Source organism: Corvus kubaryi, unplaced genomic scaffold (assembly GCF_017639235.1).
Source record: "Corvus kubaryi isolate FWS band 111438036 unplaced genomic scaffold, C.kubaryi_AGA036_p1.0 split2-37374, whole genome shotgun sequence".
Lineage (NCBI taxonomy): Eukaryota > Metazoa > Chordata > Aves > Passeriformes > Corvidae > Corvus > Corvus kubaryi.
In genome coordinates this window covers 903,037-917,800 of record NW_024582082.1, presented here as the reverse complement: position 1 = coordinate 917,800, position 14,764 = coordinate 903,037, and the positions used below count along the sequence as shown (strand labels likewise).

Here is a 14,764-nt window from a genome sequence, read left to right as displayed (position 1 = left end):
ACTCCTGTCTGAGGGGAAGGGCAGCCCTCTGAGCCCTCTGGCCATGGAGAGTTCTGGCAACACGGACACAACCTTTTCCAGGTGCAAAGAGTTCCCTCTGCCATGCTCAAAGTTGGGAGCTCAGCACTGCCTGGGTCCAGATGACTCTAAGGGAGCTCATGTTTGCCTGCAAGAAGTTCTCTAAAAACTGAACCTTACAACAACTCCACTCTGCCCTTTTCCTTCCAAGCCCATCTGCCAGTGCTCGTGTGCTCCTTGCTGGGATGGGATGGAAGCACATTCTCACTCTCAGCACCCCTTCCCTCCACCAGCTTCACTCCATGGAATCTGGGCACCTTGTGGTTGTTCAGAAGGTCCTGCAGCAATCCTCAGAGCTGCTCTCGTTCCTCAGAGCTGCAGCTCTGCTTTTGCCAGGCTTGGATTTCTGAAGGCAAAATCTGCCACTCCTCTGCCTGCGGTGCTGCTCGTGGGGATGTGTGGGGTGATGTGCAACCCTTCCCTGCCAGCCCTTGCTCTGGTCAGCAGAGCTTTGGGCAAACCCCATGGACTCACAAGCTCACACCTGGCTGGACAGCCCTGTGGGGTCATAAACACAGACCTGTGCAGGGCAGATAAATGAGTTTCCCCTAATTGAATTTGTATTTGCTGCCTCGTCCAGCAGAGCCCCTTCCCCCTCCTCCTTCCAGAAACGGAACGTGTCCAGACCGTCTGAAAAATGGGGTGTAAGAAACCCTCTTTAGTTAAAAGAGTATTAAAAAAATAACTTTGATATATATTAATTACAATTTCATTAAATGGCTTATTGAACGTTATAGCATTTATAAATAAAAGACAATCATAAAGCATTATTCTGACTGTTAATTAGCTCTATTTATTCTCCAGATTAGTTTTTAAATATGCCCTCTAGATGCCACTTGATACTAATTAACAGAGTTACATTATTATCTCTATAGAAAGGCATTTTTAATTAAATCTAAAGCAATTTAAATTAGCATGAGTTTTTACAGAAATTAAACTCTGGTCAGATGCTTAATTTAGCCTTATAAGACAACATCTGATGACATGCCAGTGTCAGTTCTCCCAAGGGCTTTGACATCTTTTTATTGAGATTATTTTTTGAAGTTTGCTTTCAGGGAAACTTGCCAGTACACTCTGGTGTTTAATATTTATGATGGATTTTACCAATTTTTTTAAAGACTAAATGTTGATGGGAATCCACGTGCATTGCAGTGAGCTGAGATAAAACCACAAAAGCCACACTCCTGCAGCTTACAGGAGTCTGGCAGTCCCTGGGTTTGAGTGTGGAGGAAGGTTTGTGTGGGAGGTGGGATTGCATGGGCTGGATGCTGTCCCATTACAAATCAACCACGCTTCTTAACCACTATTAAAATTACCATTTTGCTTTGCAACAAGGATAGGATTAATCACAAACCCACATGGTCCCTTCTCTGTGACAGGACAATACAGGGATTGCTCCCACTCCCCAGAAAATGTGCCTCTCAGACATTTGGATTAGCATGGCAGGAGCTTTTCTTCTAATGGAGCCTAATGATAAAAATTTGGCTAAGGCCTTCCCCTGTGGCAAACCCTAACTAAAATAGCTGTATTTAGAGTGGGGTGGGATGCCTTTCATCTCCCAGAATAAAGACTGCAGGAGCAGTGTGATGCAGCCCAGCACAGCAGCCCTCCCCAGCACCATGGCTGATTTAAGGGTACCTTTGATCTCACCAACCTTTCCGTGCCCCCCATTATAATAATTTGTCAGTTGTTCTATTTCTACCCTGGAGCTTTTTTTCCACTGTAGCCACCACCCTTTGGGCAATGAACCACATGGAGCATGTCAGTGCTGACCACAGGTTAGACTTTCATGACTCTTAGTTTGGGAACATTTTTTTGTTCAAGTTTCTCTCCAGCTACCTGGGAATGCACCTGGAAAGGGGAATCAGCTGTTGAAAGGTTATTGCAAATTTATTAGTAAGTTTGGAGTAATTAAATCCAAGGCACATTTCCAGCATTTTATTTATGAGCTGTTTGTTAAGGAGTTTAGAGGGTTTAGTGGAGGAAGCAACAATAAAAGCAGTGTAGTTCAGGAGTGCGTGGCTATTTACAAGAGCATGTAGTGACAGGAGGAAGAAGAATGGCTTTAAACTGAAAAAGATTAGGTTTAGATTAGATATTATTAAAAAATTGAATACTGTGAGGGTGGTGAGGCACTGGAATGGGTTGCCCAGAGAAGCTGTGGATGCCCCATTCAGGTTGGATGGAGCTCAGAGTGACCTGGTCTAGTGGAAGATGTCCCTGCCTGTGGCAAGGGAGTTGGAACAAGATGATCTTTAAGGTCCCTTGGAAGCCAAATCGTTCTGTGATTCTATGACTCTCTGACTGTAGAGAGCTCTTTTAAATGGCAGTGTTGGGGCTGTTGTTGGGGGCAGAGGCAGGAACCTGCTCTGCAGTTATAGAACACGAGGTGCTGGGGCTTGTTACTCATGGAAGGGTTAAAAAAGCCTTTGTAATATCCTTCACTTTGGACAAGAAGAGAACAGGATTTAATGTGGATGCACTGAACTAACACATCTGTGTCAGCTGCCCCAGCTGCCTTAAGCTTCACATCTACAAACATTTTCAGGGATCCATGTATTAGCTTGATCTGGGAGGAGCCCTGCAGAGCTGTGGCTGCAATGCCAGCCTGATTAGAGGACTCTGCTCACATTTCCTCCATATAAAACTTTTAGTGGCTTCTTTCCAGCTTTTATTTGCTGCAATAGTTACAGGAGAGCAACTGTAATGACTGCAAGAGTAGTTATATTTCATTAAATAATCCGCAAAGTTATTTGACTGGTATCAGTCATTTCAAAGGGTGGGGTAAGCTTGAAATCTTAACAGTTTCCAGGAATTCCCACCCATTTTTACAGCATGTACCCTTCTTCAGCAGCGATTATTTATGGGTCAGGACATGCATGGTTGCCCTTAACAGCAGCCATTATGATTTCAAAATGGCATTTTGCTGAAGTGTTTGTGGCAGAGGGAACAACTCTGGTAACCAAGTGTTGAAATCAGGCCTGACCCAGAGAGGAAACTGAGCTCTCTGGTCTCACCACTGAGTCTGCTGCAGCTTTATGCCTGAGGGTAAATGCCAAGCTTCAATCTTTGTATTTTGGTGGATTTTGGGCGCTTCCTTGAAAAACATGTCCTTGCTACAGGTCTGTAAGTCTCCTTTTCAAAGGGGACATGGTGCTGCAATATTCATTTCTTAGGATACTGAGACATTTTCCTACTCTGATCCTTTCCCTTTACAAAGGCAGTGGAGAGGAAGGTGCCTCTAACCCAAAGGACAGGGAACTTCTCTGGGATGCCTCACTGGGATGCCTTGCAGTGCTTCTGGAAACAAACTGTACCATCAGTCTGGGGCCACAGCCCTTTTCCAGTTCACCCAGTTGCAAATGAGCTCCAGCTCACTTAGGCTGCTTCAGCACTCCCTTCTGTGCTCTCAGCCAGAGAAAGGAACGAGCCACAGCCGGCTGCTCACCAGGCTGGGACAGGCATTTGACCTTTTGCTGAAGATGTATGAACTTCTCTAGGAAGCAGCTGCAATACTCAGTACTCACTGCCCACAGGTAATTAGGCAGCAACACTAATGCAGTCCCGGAGCAATTGCCAAGCTGTCGTGTAGTCGTTGGTCCTGCAGGAAAGGGCCAGGGAATAAAACGAGGGGAGTAGGGAAATGTGCTGACAAATGAAGATACCAGGGTTTAGCAAGGCTGGAAGCAGCCTCTGCTGTCTGTAGTGTTCAGGCGTGGCAGCGCAGTTCCGTCAGATTTCCTCGCGCTCGTTGCAGAGCTGTGATGGTGGAAAAAAATTATGTTTAGCAAAATTAAGGAGTAGTGGAGGGCAAAAACATATGTCTCCTATCAGTGGTTAAAGCCACAAGAAGATGGGGGTTTTTTGCTCTGAGTTAAGAATCGTGCTGTTGCTGTATCTGTGTAGGAGTCAGGGGTCACAAAGTGATTTAACCTGTAACCAGCAGTGACAGAGAATTAAAAAGCTATGTAGAAAAGAAACCTCATTTGGTTGAATTGGGTGGGTTTAGGGTTTTATTTTCCAGAGGTTGAGATAGCATTTTTATTTTCTTCCAAATAAAGTATTTCTCCCATTCTGCAAGGGAAGAAATTAAAATTACCAATTCTTGATTGAATACTTCTGACAGTTCCCCTGCCTTGAGGGCAATAGGTGTAGACACTGTTTTCCGTTCTTTTTAATGGCAAATCCAACCAACATTGCTCTCCTTTTTTTAAAATCCACTCACCCAGATTGCAAACTTGTCTTTTCTTGGCAAGAACAATCTGTGTTGGGAGAGAGAGGTACTGGGGAGTTCTCCTTGTGTTTGCTTTTACTTAAAGTACATTCCAGGCTGAAAGGATAGCATTTATGTAAAGTGAATAGGCTTCGAGTCCAGGCTGAAATGTGTGTTCAGATTGTGTTGTGTTCCCTTAATCCTGTTTAAGGAAAGAGAGGAATCATCCACCATCAGATTAATATTGATTAAATGTCACAAGGATTACGAAAGAAACATACTGTACACTTACCAAACACTGAAATCAAGTTTAAAAGTGTTGCAGATTTATATTTTATTTCCTAAGTGTCTTCCCCAGCTGATCTATTTGAAGCCCACATAATATTCTCCGTGATAAATTTCCACTGTGTATTCCCACTTCAGGTGCTCCCCTGAGTTCCTTTGCAACTTTGCACAGAATGCTGAGAAGATTCAGGGATAACATTGCTATTGTTGAGCTGCAGGAAAAGTGTTGAAGGACCCCAAAACTAGTCAAGAAGGAAATATCTAGAGGTCAGCATAAGTTGTAGCAACCTTTCTTCCTATGTCTGTTCTCAGTTTGGGTGCGAGCCTGTCTGTTCTTTTCCCTTTATATCTCTCAGACAAATGGACTGTGGCAGGGAGGCTGATGAAGATGGTGTGACTACAGGCACATGCATCACTAATGACCCACTTGCTCATCTCAGAGCTTGCAGCTCATCTCACTGTTTGCAAGTTTTCCAGCTTAAACCTAAACTCCATTGATTTCTTGGGACTCTGAGTCAGAGAACTGTTTCTCCTCCACCTGGCAGGACTGGAGTCGCAAGGAGTTCCTGTCTGGCCTAACTCAGCCACAGCCCAGTGCCTAAGGCTTGGCTCACTCCCTGTGTGCATACGGTGCCAAGACCAAGAGCTAAAAATAATCTGTAATAAAAGCAATAGAATCCATTAAAAAAAAAATTAGATTACATTTTTATGATAAACACTTTGTTGATGCTGCACATGATCTCATTATTGCCCTTATTATTCAAGATTTCTTGATTGCCCTTAAAAGAACAACTCCCCAACACTTAGACAAAAAAGGAATACAGACAGACCTTTGCAATGAGCTATTTTTATAGAATCCTGGGAAGAAACATGAATGAAGCTTTATGGCTTTTGTTCAGTGTGCTAGCTTAGCCTAACCAGGCTATTATTGCACCCTGAAATAGAGCTCTTATTGATTTCAGATTTGATGGGATTCAAGGGGAGCAACAGCAATTACTATGCTCACCCATTTAAAAACATAAATTAAGGATGAATAAGGTTTTTCAAGCTTGGAATTAGAAGAAGCAGTCACAAATAATTTTTATCTTCATTGTATTGGATTTACTTCCTGGGCATCTGTTTGCACAGACTTCCTGCGACTGTCACATATTATCCTGATGAGACCTGCAGAGGAGAGAACCTCCTCAGATGGGTGTTTTAATGAACAAATTGCTGAATGTGTCCTGATCAATAATAGTGGGAATAAAAGTAGTTTATGGAGACCAACAGCACACTATACATTGCCTCTTGACTTCAGCTAGGAAAAATCACAGCAAATCCTTCTCCTTCCCCCCTCATTTGCACAGTACTGCCTAAGGCAGAGCACTAAAGAGAAGATACACTAAGGCCAGCTTCATCACCAGGTTCATCACAGGGCTCTGAGACCCCACTCTCATTAGAAAGCAGTTATATACAACACTAAAGGTGTACTGGAAGTCTGGAACTATCACTAAAAAATACAGAGTGGGAAAGAAATGTGTTGTCTGGAAGGAAAAAGGAAAGTGGGGAATAGCTAACCAGGTGCATCTGCCCCTGAGTGGAAACCTGATGTCTCCCTGCATTCTGCTCACCCCCAAGAGCTGCTCAGCTGATTGCCACCTACCCTTGACAGCAGGAGCATCAATCATTAGTCTAAAAATACCTCTCATTGTATTGCATTTGAGCTCCTCTTCTCTCTCTTCCAGCAGAGAGCAGGGGAAGTCCAGAGCAGGTTTTGTGCAGAGGGAGCGGGATGTGATCAGTGTCTTGCCACGATGGCTGGGTCCCAGCTCTGGCCAGAGGGAGCAGGGATTGTCCTTGCCTTGGCGCCAGGGAAGGTGCCAGGACAGGGTCATGCAGCTCAGGTACCTTTGCAGCACTCAGGGAAAGCAAGAGGCAGCTTGAGAAGCTGAAATGTTGAAGCCTGTGTTCCTCTGGCTGGATCTGTTGCTGGTTAAGATGCACCTTCCTGCTGAGATTTGCTCCTTTCTTGGGGCATTTGTGCTTCTCCATTTCCAAACCCTAAAACTGGACTGTAAATGTTCTGTTGCCATGAGACTCTTGATTTTTGTTCTTGAATGAAGTGAACATGTACAGGGGTCTTTGACATCCCACAGTGCCTTATGCACTGCAAGGGGGAAAAAAGGCCAAAAAAGCAAACACTCTTTAAATGAATCTTTATGGCAATTCAAAATACTTTAGGTAGATCCTGTCATATGCTTTATAAGTTCCTGACTGATTGTATGGAATTAAGTTATTGGGCAGAGAACCAGATAATGGAAACACATTGATGAAATCATTTTTGAGGGACATTAAATGGAACTTAAAAGAAAGCTGAAATGGCTTTATGGATTTTTCAGTCAAACTGTTTATGAACATTTATTGGTGGTAAATTACACAATGTCAGAAGAGGGAATCAGTATAATAGAAGCCTCTCTGATATAATACTGTGAGAAAGAATAATTTACTGCCTAGGGATGTACAGTACAGTGTGTTTAAATACTAATGATATTACTGTTTTCTTCTGTCTTTGGCTGATTGCACATAAGTTAGCCTTAGCAGCAGCAGAGAGTCTCATAGATGGAAAAAAAAAAAATTCAGTACTTTGCAAAGAAATAGAAATTTTCAGTTACGCATTTTTCATGGCAGATAGAAAATGTTTTAATAATAGATAATTCAGAAAGCAGAAACCATTTTGTACAATAATAAATGTAGGTTACATTTGCTTTATACTCAGTAAAAGGGGAAGAGGGATAGAGCAGTTTTGATTGAAAAGGGAGATTATAGCAGCTGATTCTTGAACTGTTGGAGCTGTGTTAATACCATTTGCCAAAAGCCATCATTGCTCAGGTATAGGACAGTGAAAATAAGACTGGAGGAATGCGAGACTGGATGGAAATTGCTGGTCCTGAAAATATTGCACCTTGGGTTTTGAGACACCAGTTCTTACAGTCAGGAATTTGTCAGATCTGTCATGTTGTCTGTCCCATCTAACTGAAGAGCTGCTTCCATTGTAGCTCCTCTTCTGGCTAGAAAACCCTCACTTTCCTTCCCAAATACATTCAGGACCAGTTTACTGCTGCTCATATAAGCATTGGCTCTCATCTACACATCGGCTTAGAGCCAGTAGTTCTTTTCCCTTCGTGTTATTAACCCTTCTGATGTATTTATGCACAGCATAGGTACCCTTCCTTAGCACATCGTGCTGCTCAGTTACAAAGCCAAGCCCTTCCAGGCTTCTTTTGTAGGACAGACTTCTCCTGTTTGTGCAGTCATGACAGTTTTTCCTCGCTGTACGCTCTCCTCACTGGGGATGAGCAGGGGGGGCACACAATAGTTTGAGGATTCACTGATGATTCTTAAAATAATGTGATTTTTTTTCCATGTTCCTGTTAGGCTTCCTTCTTGCCTTTCAGTTTAATGTCACGTTTGCTTTCCCTTTGACTCTGTCACACTGCCATGAATCATGAGTAGCGTTCAGCTTTTATCCAGGGATGTTATATTTTAGAAGCCTCCAACACGTAGAAGAAATTTTTACTGCTTTTTTAAGCACATGACCTTGGACTTCATATTTTCAATCATCTGTTACTCCATAACATCCCAGTTTTCCTCAGCAGAGCCAAAATAGCCCAATTCAGTGACAACAGCACATTTCCCTCAAAATTTCCTTCTTTTTTTGCCAAAGCCTTGAGTCACAGTTGGATTCTGTGATCTGAAGAGCCTTTTCCAACATAAGTGATTCTGTGATTCTAAAACCACAAAATGAGGTCACTTCCTCCAGCCTTCACTTTCAACACCATCCAACACTGATGCTGTCAAAGCCTGGCTGGGGACTTCCACGGTGGCCAAAAGCCAGAGTTTGACACAAATAGCCAGTGGAGCTGAATTAGTCCAAGGCAATTTTTTCCCTCTGGAGCTGCTGATCCCCCAGGCAGAGACTGGGGTTCTCCAGAATAGAATAGAGGGTGCTGGAGGGAGGGGGCACATTTGAGGTCTAGAAAATTCCCAATAGCACAGAAAGAAGAGGATGGTTCTTTACTGAAATCATCAGGCAGCAGGGTGAAACCAAAGGGAGAACTTCTCCAGAGTATTTAATTCATCCATCAGCCCCTTGCTACAGAAAGGGAGACAATTAGGGTGAGGATTAGGTGAGGAAAGTTTATCAGTGTCTCTGATAAACTTTCTCTGCCAATTCAAGGGGGCCCTCAGCTGCTGACAGACAGAGTCAAGGGAGGGATGTCTCAGTCCTGGTCCCTCAGCATCCCCTCGTGGCTGATGTCCTACTCAGTGACAGGGACAGGTGGCCCTTTGGGAGATTCTGTGTTCTTAGAGGAGAATAATAAGGAATTACACAGTCGAGGCAGGAAGCCTTATCAAGGCAGGTAGCATTCACTTCTAATTCAGATCAAAGGAGAGAAACAGAAGGGTTGGAAGTCTCATTCCTGTTCCCAGTGCTTGAGGGACTTTTTCATGGATCTGGCAATAAGGGAGACAGGAAGAGAGGGTTTGAGAACTGTGTAGGGAAGGGAAAACAAGAAAATGGAGGAAACAAATAACCAGCTCTTTTATTTTCAACCTTCTTGACATGACTGCATTGGGGTCTTCACTGACCTTGTTTCCAAAGTTGCTTCCTGCATTTAAATTAACGAAGGAAAGCTTGGAAAACCCCAAGTTCAGAAATAAGTTAAAAGTTTCTCCTTGTTCTGCAGGCACTTCTGGTTACAGGCAGGTAGTTACTTTGAGCTTTGCATGACTTGAGTACGTGACTTACGGTGTCTAAAAATGAATTAAAATGCCCAGCATAAAGTCACCATTTAAGCCATGTGTGTGCATAGGGTACAAGAGTATCTATGTGTGTCTCTCCAGCTGCACCTCCTCGCCCTCCTTCCCTCAAAAATCACTGTTCTATTATGCAGATAAGTGCAGGCTGGATGTTTTGCTACGTTTCATTGCAAAGCCAAGAGCCAAGGCAATCGTGTGGATAAAGCAGAGATTCAAATCATTTGGAAACTGTTGAGAGAGGACAGATCTGATAGTAACAACCTTCATGGTTGGCAAGTTACAGCTGCTTATGACAACTTGTAACAATGAAAGCTTATAGTAAAGTTAAAAGCTAAATATCTGTATTGTGCCATAGGATCAGCTTCAATCCCCAAGTATAAAGCTATGAACTTTAAGCTGGTTTCATCATCTTTGAGATTACTTTGTTTTTCTCTGGGTTAAAAGGAGTTGGGGTTTTTTAATGAATATTAGAGTGCTTGTTTTCATTCTGGCTTTTTCTTTTTGCTTTAACACAGTGAGACAGCTTAGTTAATTTATTTCAGTGCAAAGAAAGTGTGGTCATACTGAAGCCATAGGTGTTTCTCACTTATAGCAGCAGTTGCAGCAGGATGGTGCAACTGGTGGCCAGGCTGGGACTGGAGCAGGGTCTGCTTGTGCTGCCCTGCATGAGGGTGCACCTCCCTCCTCTTCCCCAGGCAGGATCACAGCCTGGAGAGGTAATGCCTTGCAGGGATCAAGTCAAAATTTGCTTTTCTCCCTTGAGTATCTCTGAGAGCCCAGCAAAAGAAATAATGCCATGACATGCAGCCAGGTTGATTAATGAGAGAGGTAGCTGGATTAGATGCCTGGTTAGCAAAGGGTATCTTTTCCAGGCTCCCTGCATCAGCTGGGTCAGCAGACTCTCCCCAAGTTGGGGTGCAAGCAGCTGCTTTTCCAGCCAGAAGTGCAGTTTACAGGCAAATCCCCCTTGTAATCAAGGCAACCCATTTCAGATGATGAAGGTCTGGCTTTTCTGGGAACAGAAGGGATGTGCAAGAGAGAAATGGGGTCAGGCAATGGGTTAAATTGCACCTAGGTATGATTTGACAATCACTCCCCTGATAACAGCTTATGATGTTTACAATTTGTCTTCTGTTTTGTTTTGTGATTTCAGGAGCAGAAGGCACAGTGTTCCCTAAATCTATAGAAACTCCCAATGTCAGGGCAGACCCCTTCAAGGAACTAAGGTAAACTTTGGAATATGGTTTAATGGTAACTCAGTGGAGCCTTGTTGGAGTTGTGTTTACTGCTGGGCATCATTTCTGCTTTTGCTTAAGAGCTTGGGGATTCTCTTGGGAAGGCATTGATGCCTTTTCCTGGTCTTAAAATCAAGAGTCAAATATGGTTAGAAGGGGAAAAGGGATTTTACCTTGGTGTTTATTTTAAGGATCCTTAGGTGCACACGTCCAGGTTGAATGCACCTCAGTGCCCACTGCAATGCACACCCCCAAAAGATCTGGTATATCATTATAGGTTTTACTGATTAGCAGATCTATCAAAGATTCCCCAGTGAGAGGCTCAAGTGAGACCCCCTCCCCAAGGAACCTTCCCCTGGATGGTTCTATCTGAGTTTACAGAATGTGTTCTGGAGAGGACCTTGGTGTCTGGGGCACACTGATCCCTAACTACAAAGCTTCTAAAAGGTTTAGTCTCTCAGCTTGACAGACAAGTCCAAGAATGTAGGCTAAAAGCACTAGGAGTACAGAAGTTGTAAAAAAGGTATAACAGGGGTATAAAAGAAAAGGCAAAAAATCTTCATGGCATCAGCATCACAGGATGCCATGGAAGAGAAGGGACCTGCCATATTTGCATTTGATAAGACCAAATTAAAGGCAATCACAGGTCATGAGAGAGCAGCATTTCTGCTCTGTAACGTGCTCTGCATACCCTGGGCTCAGCATCTGGAAAAAAAGCCACAGAGTCATTTTTTCCTGGTTGTGCAGGGAGGTCCTGAAGACTGTGCTGGATCACAGGGAGTAGCAGCAGGCAAAAGGATAATGCTCTCCAGCATTATCTGTCTTGCAGAAATGCAAACCCTCCCTGACCTACACAAGGCATAGTTGTGCATGTGTGTAACTGCTGACACTTGCAGAGATGCCACTTGCTGACAGCACTGTGCCAGGAGGGAATAAACAGCACAGCTCCTGGGAGCCAGCTCTGCCCTCAAGCTAAGGCTATTTATTTTGTTTTTTAAAATAATTTTTTTTAAAAAGTGTGGCACTACAGGTTAACTTAGATTACTAGTCTCTGGAAAGACACTAATCATATAGCCTAATAAATTATTGACTGAATCTGCCTGATACCTTCCGACCAAAGGTGCTGTGGGGTTTGCCTCAATACTCAAATTATCCCTCCTTAGAAAAAGAGAGAGAAACATTAAAAAAAAAAAAGCAGAAGGACATTTTGTCCTCAAATCTTAGGTTGCAAACTCTTCTGTGTTGGAAAGTGCTGGGGATGGAGCAATCTTGAGCCAGCTGAAGCTGAGCACGAGTGCTGCATGTTTACTGCAGATGCAGGGGAGTAAGAGAGCACCTCTCCTTGATTCCCTGCTCTGATACCAGGGATAGTTATGGCCCAGCTACATCACCATGGAAGACAAAGAATATCCCATCTGCCTTCCCTTGGGTCTGTCTCTACCTTTCAGTGTCCCCCAGGAAACCCTCTAACTGTTCCCATTTTCCACTCTGGGGATCATCTGTCAGACGGCAAGAGCAGTGGAGGTGTGATTCTGTTTGTTATGAAAGTTTGTTCTCTTTCTCCAGGCAGTGACTTTAACTCTGCCTCGTGGTTTTCCCAGTTTGGGTCTACTTCCTTTAAAAAAAGGGGAAATGTGGCCTTTGCTCACCATGACACACAGCTGGCAGGGCAGCTCCAGGGGCTGCTGTGGGGAAAGGAGACGTGAGGGCAGGGAGTGGTGGGGCAGGGCTCTCCATTTCCCTGGAAAAGCCAAGCAAACAAAGGCATCAGCAGGTGGATTTCTAGGTGAGCTCCAGGTGACAAAGGCTTTCCGGCACAGCCCGTGTTTATTGACATTTCCATTAAAAAAAAAAACAACAAAGAAAAAAGGCAAGATCACGGTTAAAATATCCAACAGCATCTCCATCACTTGCAAAACCAGGTCTTGAGTAGTGCAAAAGAGATGCAAGGTTTAGGTCTAAGTTTATGGTTGCTTAAGACTTTTCTAAAATGGGAGGGGAAAATAATTCAAATAAGTGTAGGATGTCATATTGGAGGGGGAAAATGTGAATTAAAAGGGCCTTAACCTGATTGACTATGCTTCTGCTCCAGAGCAAATTAAGCTAAATGAAATTGAAATGAATTAATGGCAGTCTCCATGCAAGGGATTGATTCAGTATATTTGATCTGCTTTAAATTCATGTTATTTCACTTGTTTTGTGTGGAGAGCTGTTAGGTAACTGATTTCCTTTCAAATTAGTGGGCTGTATGAAAAAAATCCTGTAAAATCTGTTGGGGTTTTGGGGTTTTTTTAAGGAAAATTATTGAATAGAATTTACCTGGGGGAAAAAATGCCCCACAGAGTCCTAAAATACTTTGTGTGCTTCTGACAATTTTCTCTTGGCAAAAATAGATATTTTTACAGCATCCTGAGAAGAAAAGAGCCAGTGGTGGCAGTGTGTAGGGAAAGCAAGTTTTTCCAAGAGCAAATGCTCTATTGCTCCCCAAACCAAGATCCATCCATCTCTCACTACACATTGGATCACTGGCTGCTTCTTAGGTAAAACGGTGCCTTTTGGGGGCAGTACAGAGTTAAAATAGTGAAAATAATCTTACTCTGAGGGGAGATTATTTGGTTCCTTCCTGTTTTGATGGCAGAGTGTGTGCATAAGGTGTCCTTTCTGCCTCTTTACAAAGATGCTGCAGTGAAACGGAGCTGGAGGAGATGGGCCCTGAGCTGTCACACACCGCTGGGAAAGCAGCAGTGAAATCACACACTCAGTAGCTGGCTTGCCTCTAAAAGACCTTTTTCTGCAATAAAGAGTGCAAACTTTCTTTCCTGCTTAGGCTGAAGTTCTCAGGTGGAAAGTGCACATTCAGCTGCTTCAGGTTCCACCAGGCACCACCAGCCTGGAGGTTTATCCTAAACCAGAAGATGGTGGTGATTTCTCCCTTTGCTCTTGTCAGTCCCCTCTCCTGTTCTTTCGTTAAATTTCCAAATGAGGTGGCAGTGACTGTTGCTATCACAAAGAGAGGAGACCAGCTGCTCCTGTCACACCTGGGAGTCAGGACACCTGGATGTCCTCCTTCCCTTCGCGCTCTCCTGAACAGACAGACTGATTCTCCGGCAGGACGGGCAGGACATGCCACTCATCTCTGCTCCTTCTTTTCCTCCCATCTCCCCAAGGCCTTCAGTCATGCCCACGTGTCACCACAGCTGACACACTCCAGGTGACAGGACACTTGTTCTCAACAGACTTTCTGTCCGTTTGGCTGATGAATAGTCTTCATAATTCAGCTATATTGGTAAATCAGCTGCTGGACAGAGTGCTCACCGTCCTGGTGATCCTCTTTTCTCAGTGTCCTTTGTAAAACACTTTTGTCTGCAGTGGGTTACAAGGGGACCATCCCTGTGGGAATATGTGCACAGCCTTTTCCTAACATGCTAAGCCCATCACAAGGCTGCAAGAATTGGTTTTGTGCTTGTTTGAGCCAGCTCCGGACTTTGCTGCAGACAGACTCATGTCCTAAAACATCCCTGCTCAGTGTCCACTGTGGTAGAAATGCCAGAGCTCATTAACATCCTGTTTAATGCAGGATGTAATTAACAGCTCATGTCTCCTACCTGGGCTCTAGAATATTCTTTAATAATGACCTAAAAACTAGAGATGGTTGACAAATGATTTGATTTACTTCTGTGAACATTTTCATGTTTTTACTTATTTAAGGTAATTGTAGACTCCTGAATGTGTTTGTTGTTGTCCGTTGGGTTCTAGACTGGTCAAAAGCTGTAAAAAGGAAAGCAAACAAATCCACATTATTTTCAAATACTTGGGATGTTTAGCATTGCCATCTGGTATCGTCCCAAAATAGTTTAGGGGGAGGGCTTGGGAGATTTGTTTGGACATTGAAGTATTTGTACTCATCTGCACTGATGCTTTTTAAAGCAGGTTGGTGCCTTTGACATATGGTAATGTGATTGCTTATGTATAAAAGTTGAATTCAATATGACCTTTCTGCACTGGATTATTTGAGTAGCACCCAAGTAACTTGTCAAGAGCCTGCCTTGAGAACCTCTCCTTGACATTGGCAGGAATCACCTGCCTTTTTCTATTTACATTCTTCCAGAAAACAAATACATGCCAGGGAGGCTAACAGAAGCTGTCCATCAAA

At 43.6% G+C, this 14,764-nt stretch overlaps 1 protein-coding gene across 5 annotated transcripts in view; it reads left to right on the top strand.

The window, feature by feature from the left end:
• LOC121658118 (delta-sarcoglycan) overlaps positions 1 to 14,764 on the top strand; it is a 256,422-nt gene that overhangs the window by 213,448 nt on the left and 28,210 nt on the right. For all 5 annotated transcript variants that reach the window (XM_042014610.1, XM_042014606.1, XM_042014609.1 and 2 more), the window contains one exon: positions 10,530 to 10,602. In XM_042014610.1, the coding sequence (XP_041870544.1) occupies positions 10,530 to 10,602 (73 nt within the window). The remainder of the gene's footprint in view (positions 1 to 10,529; positions 10,603 to 14,764) is intronic.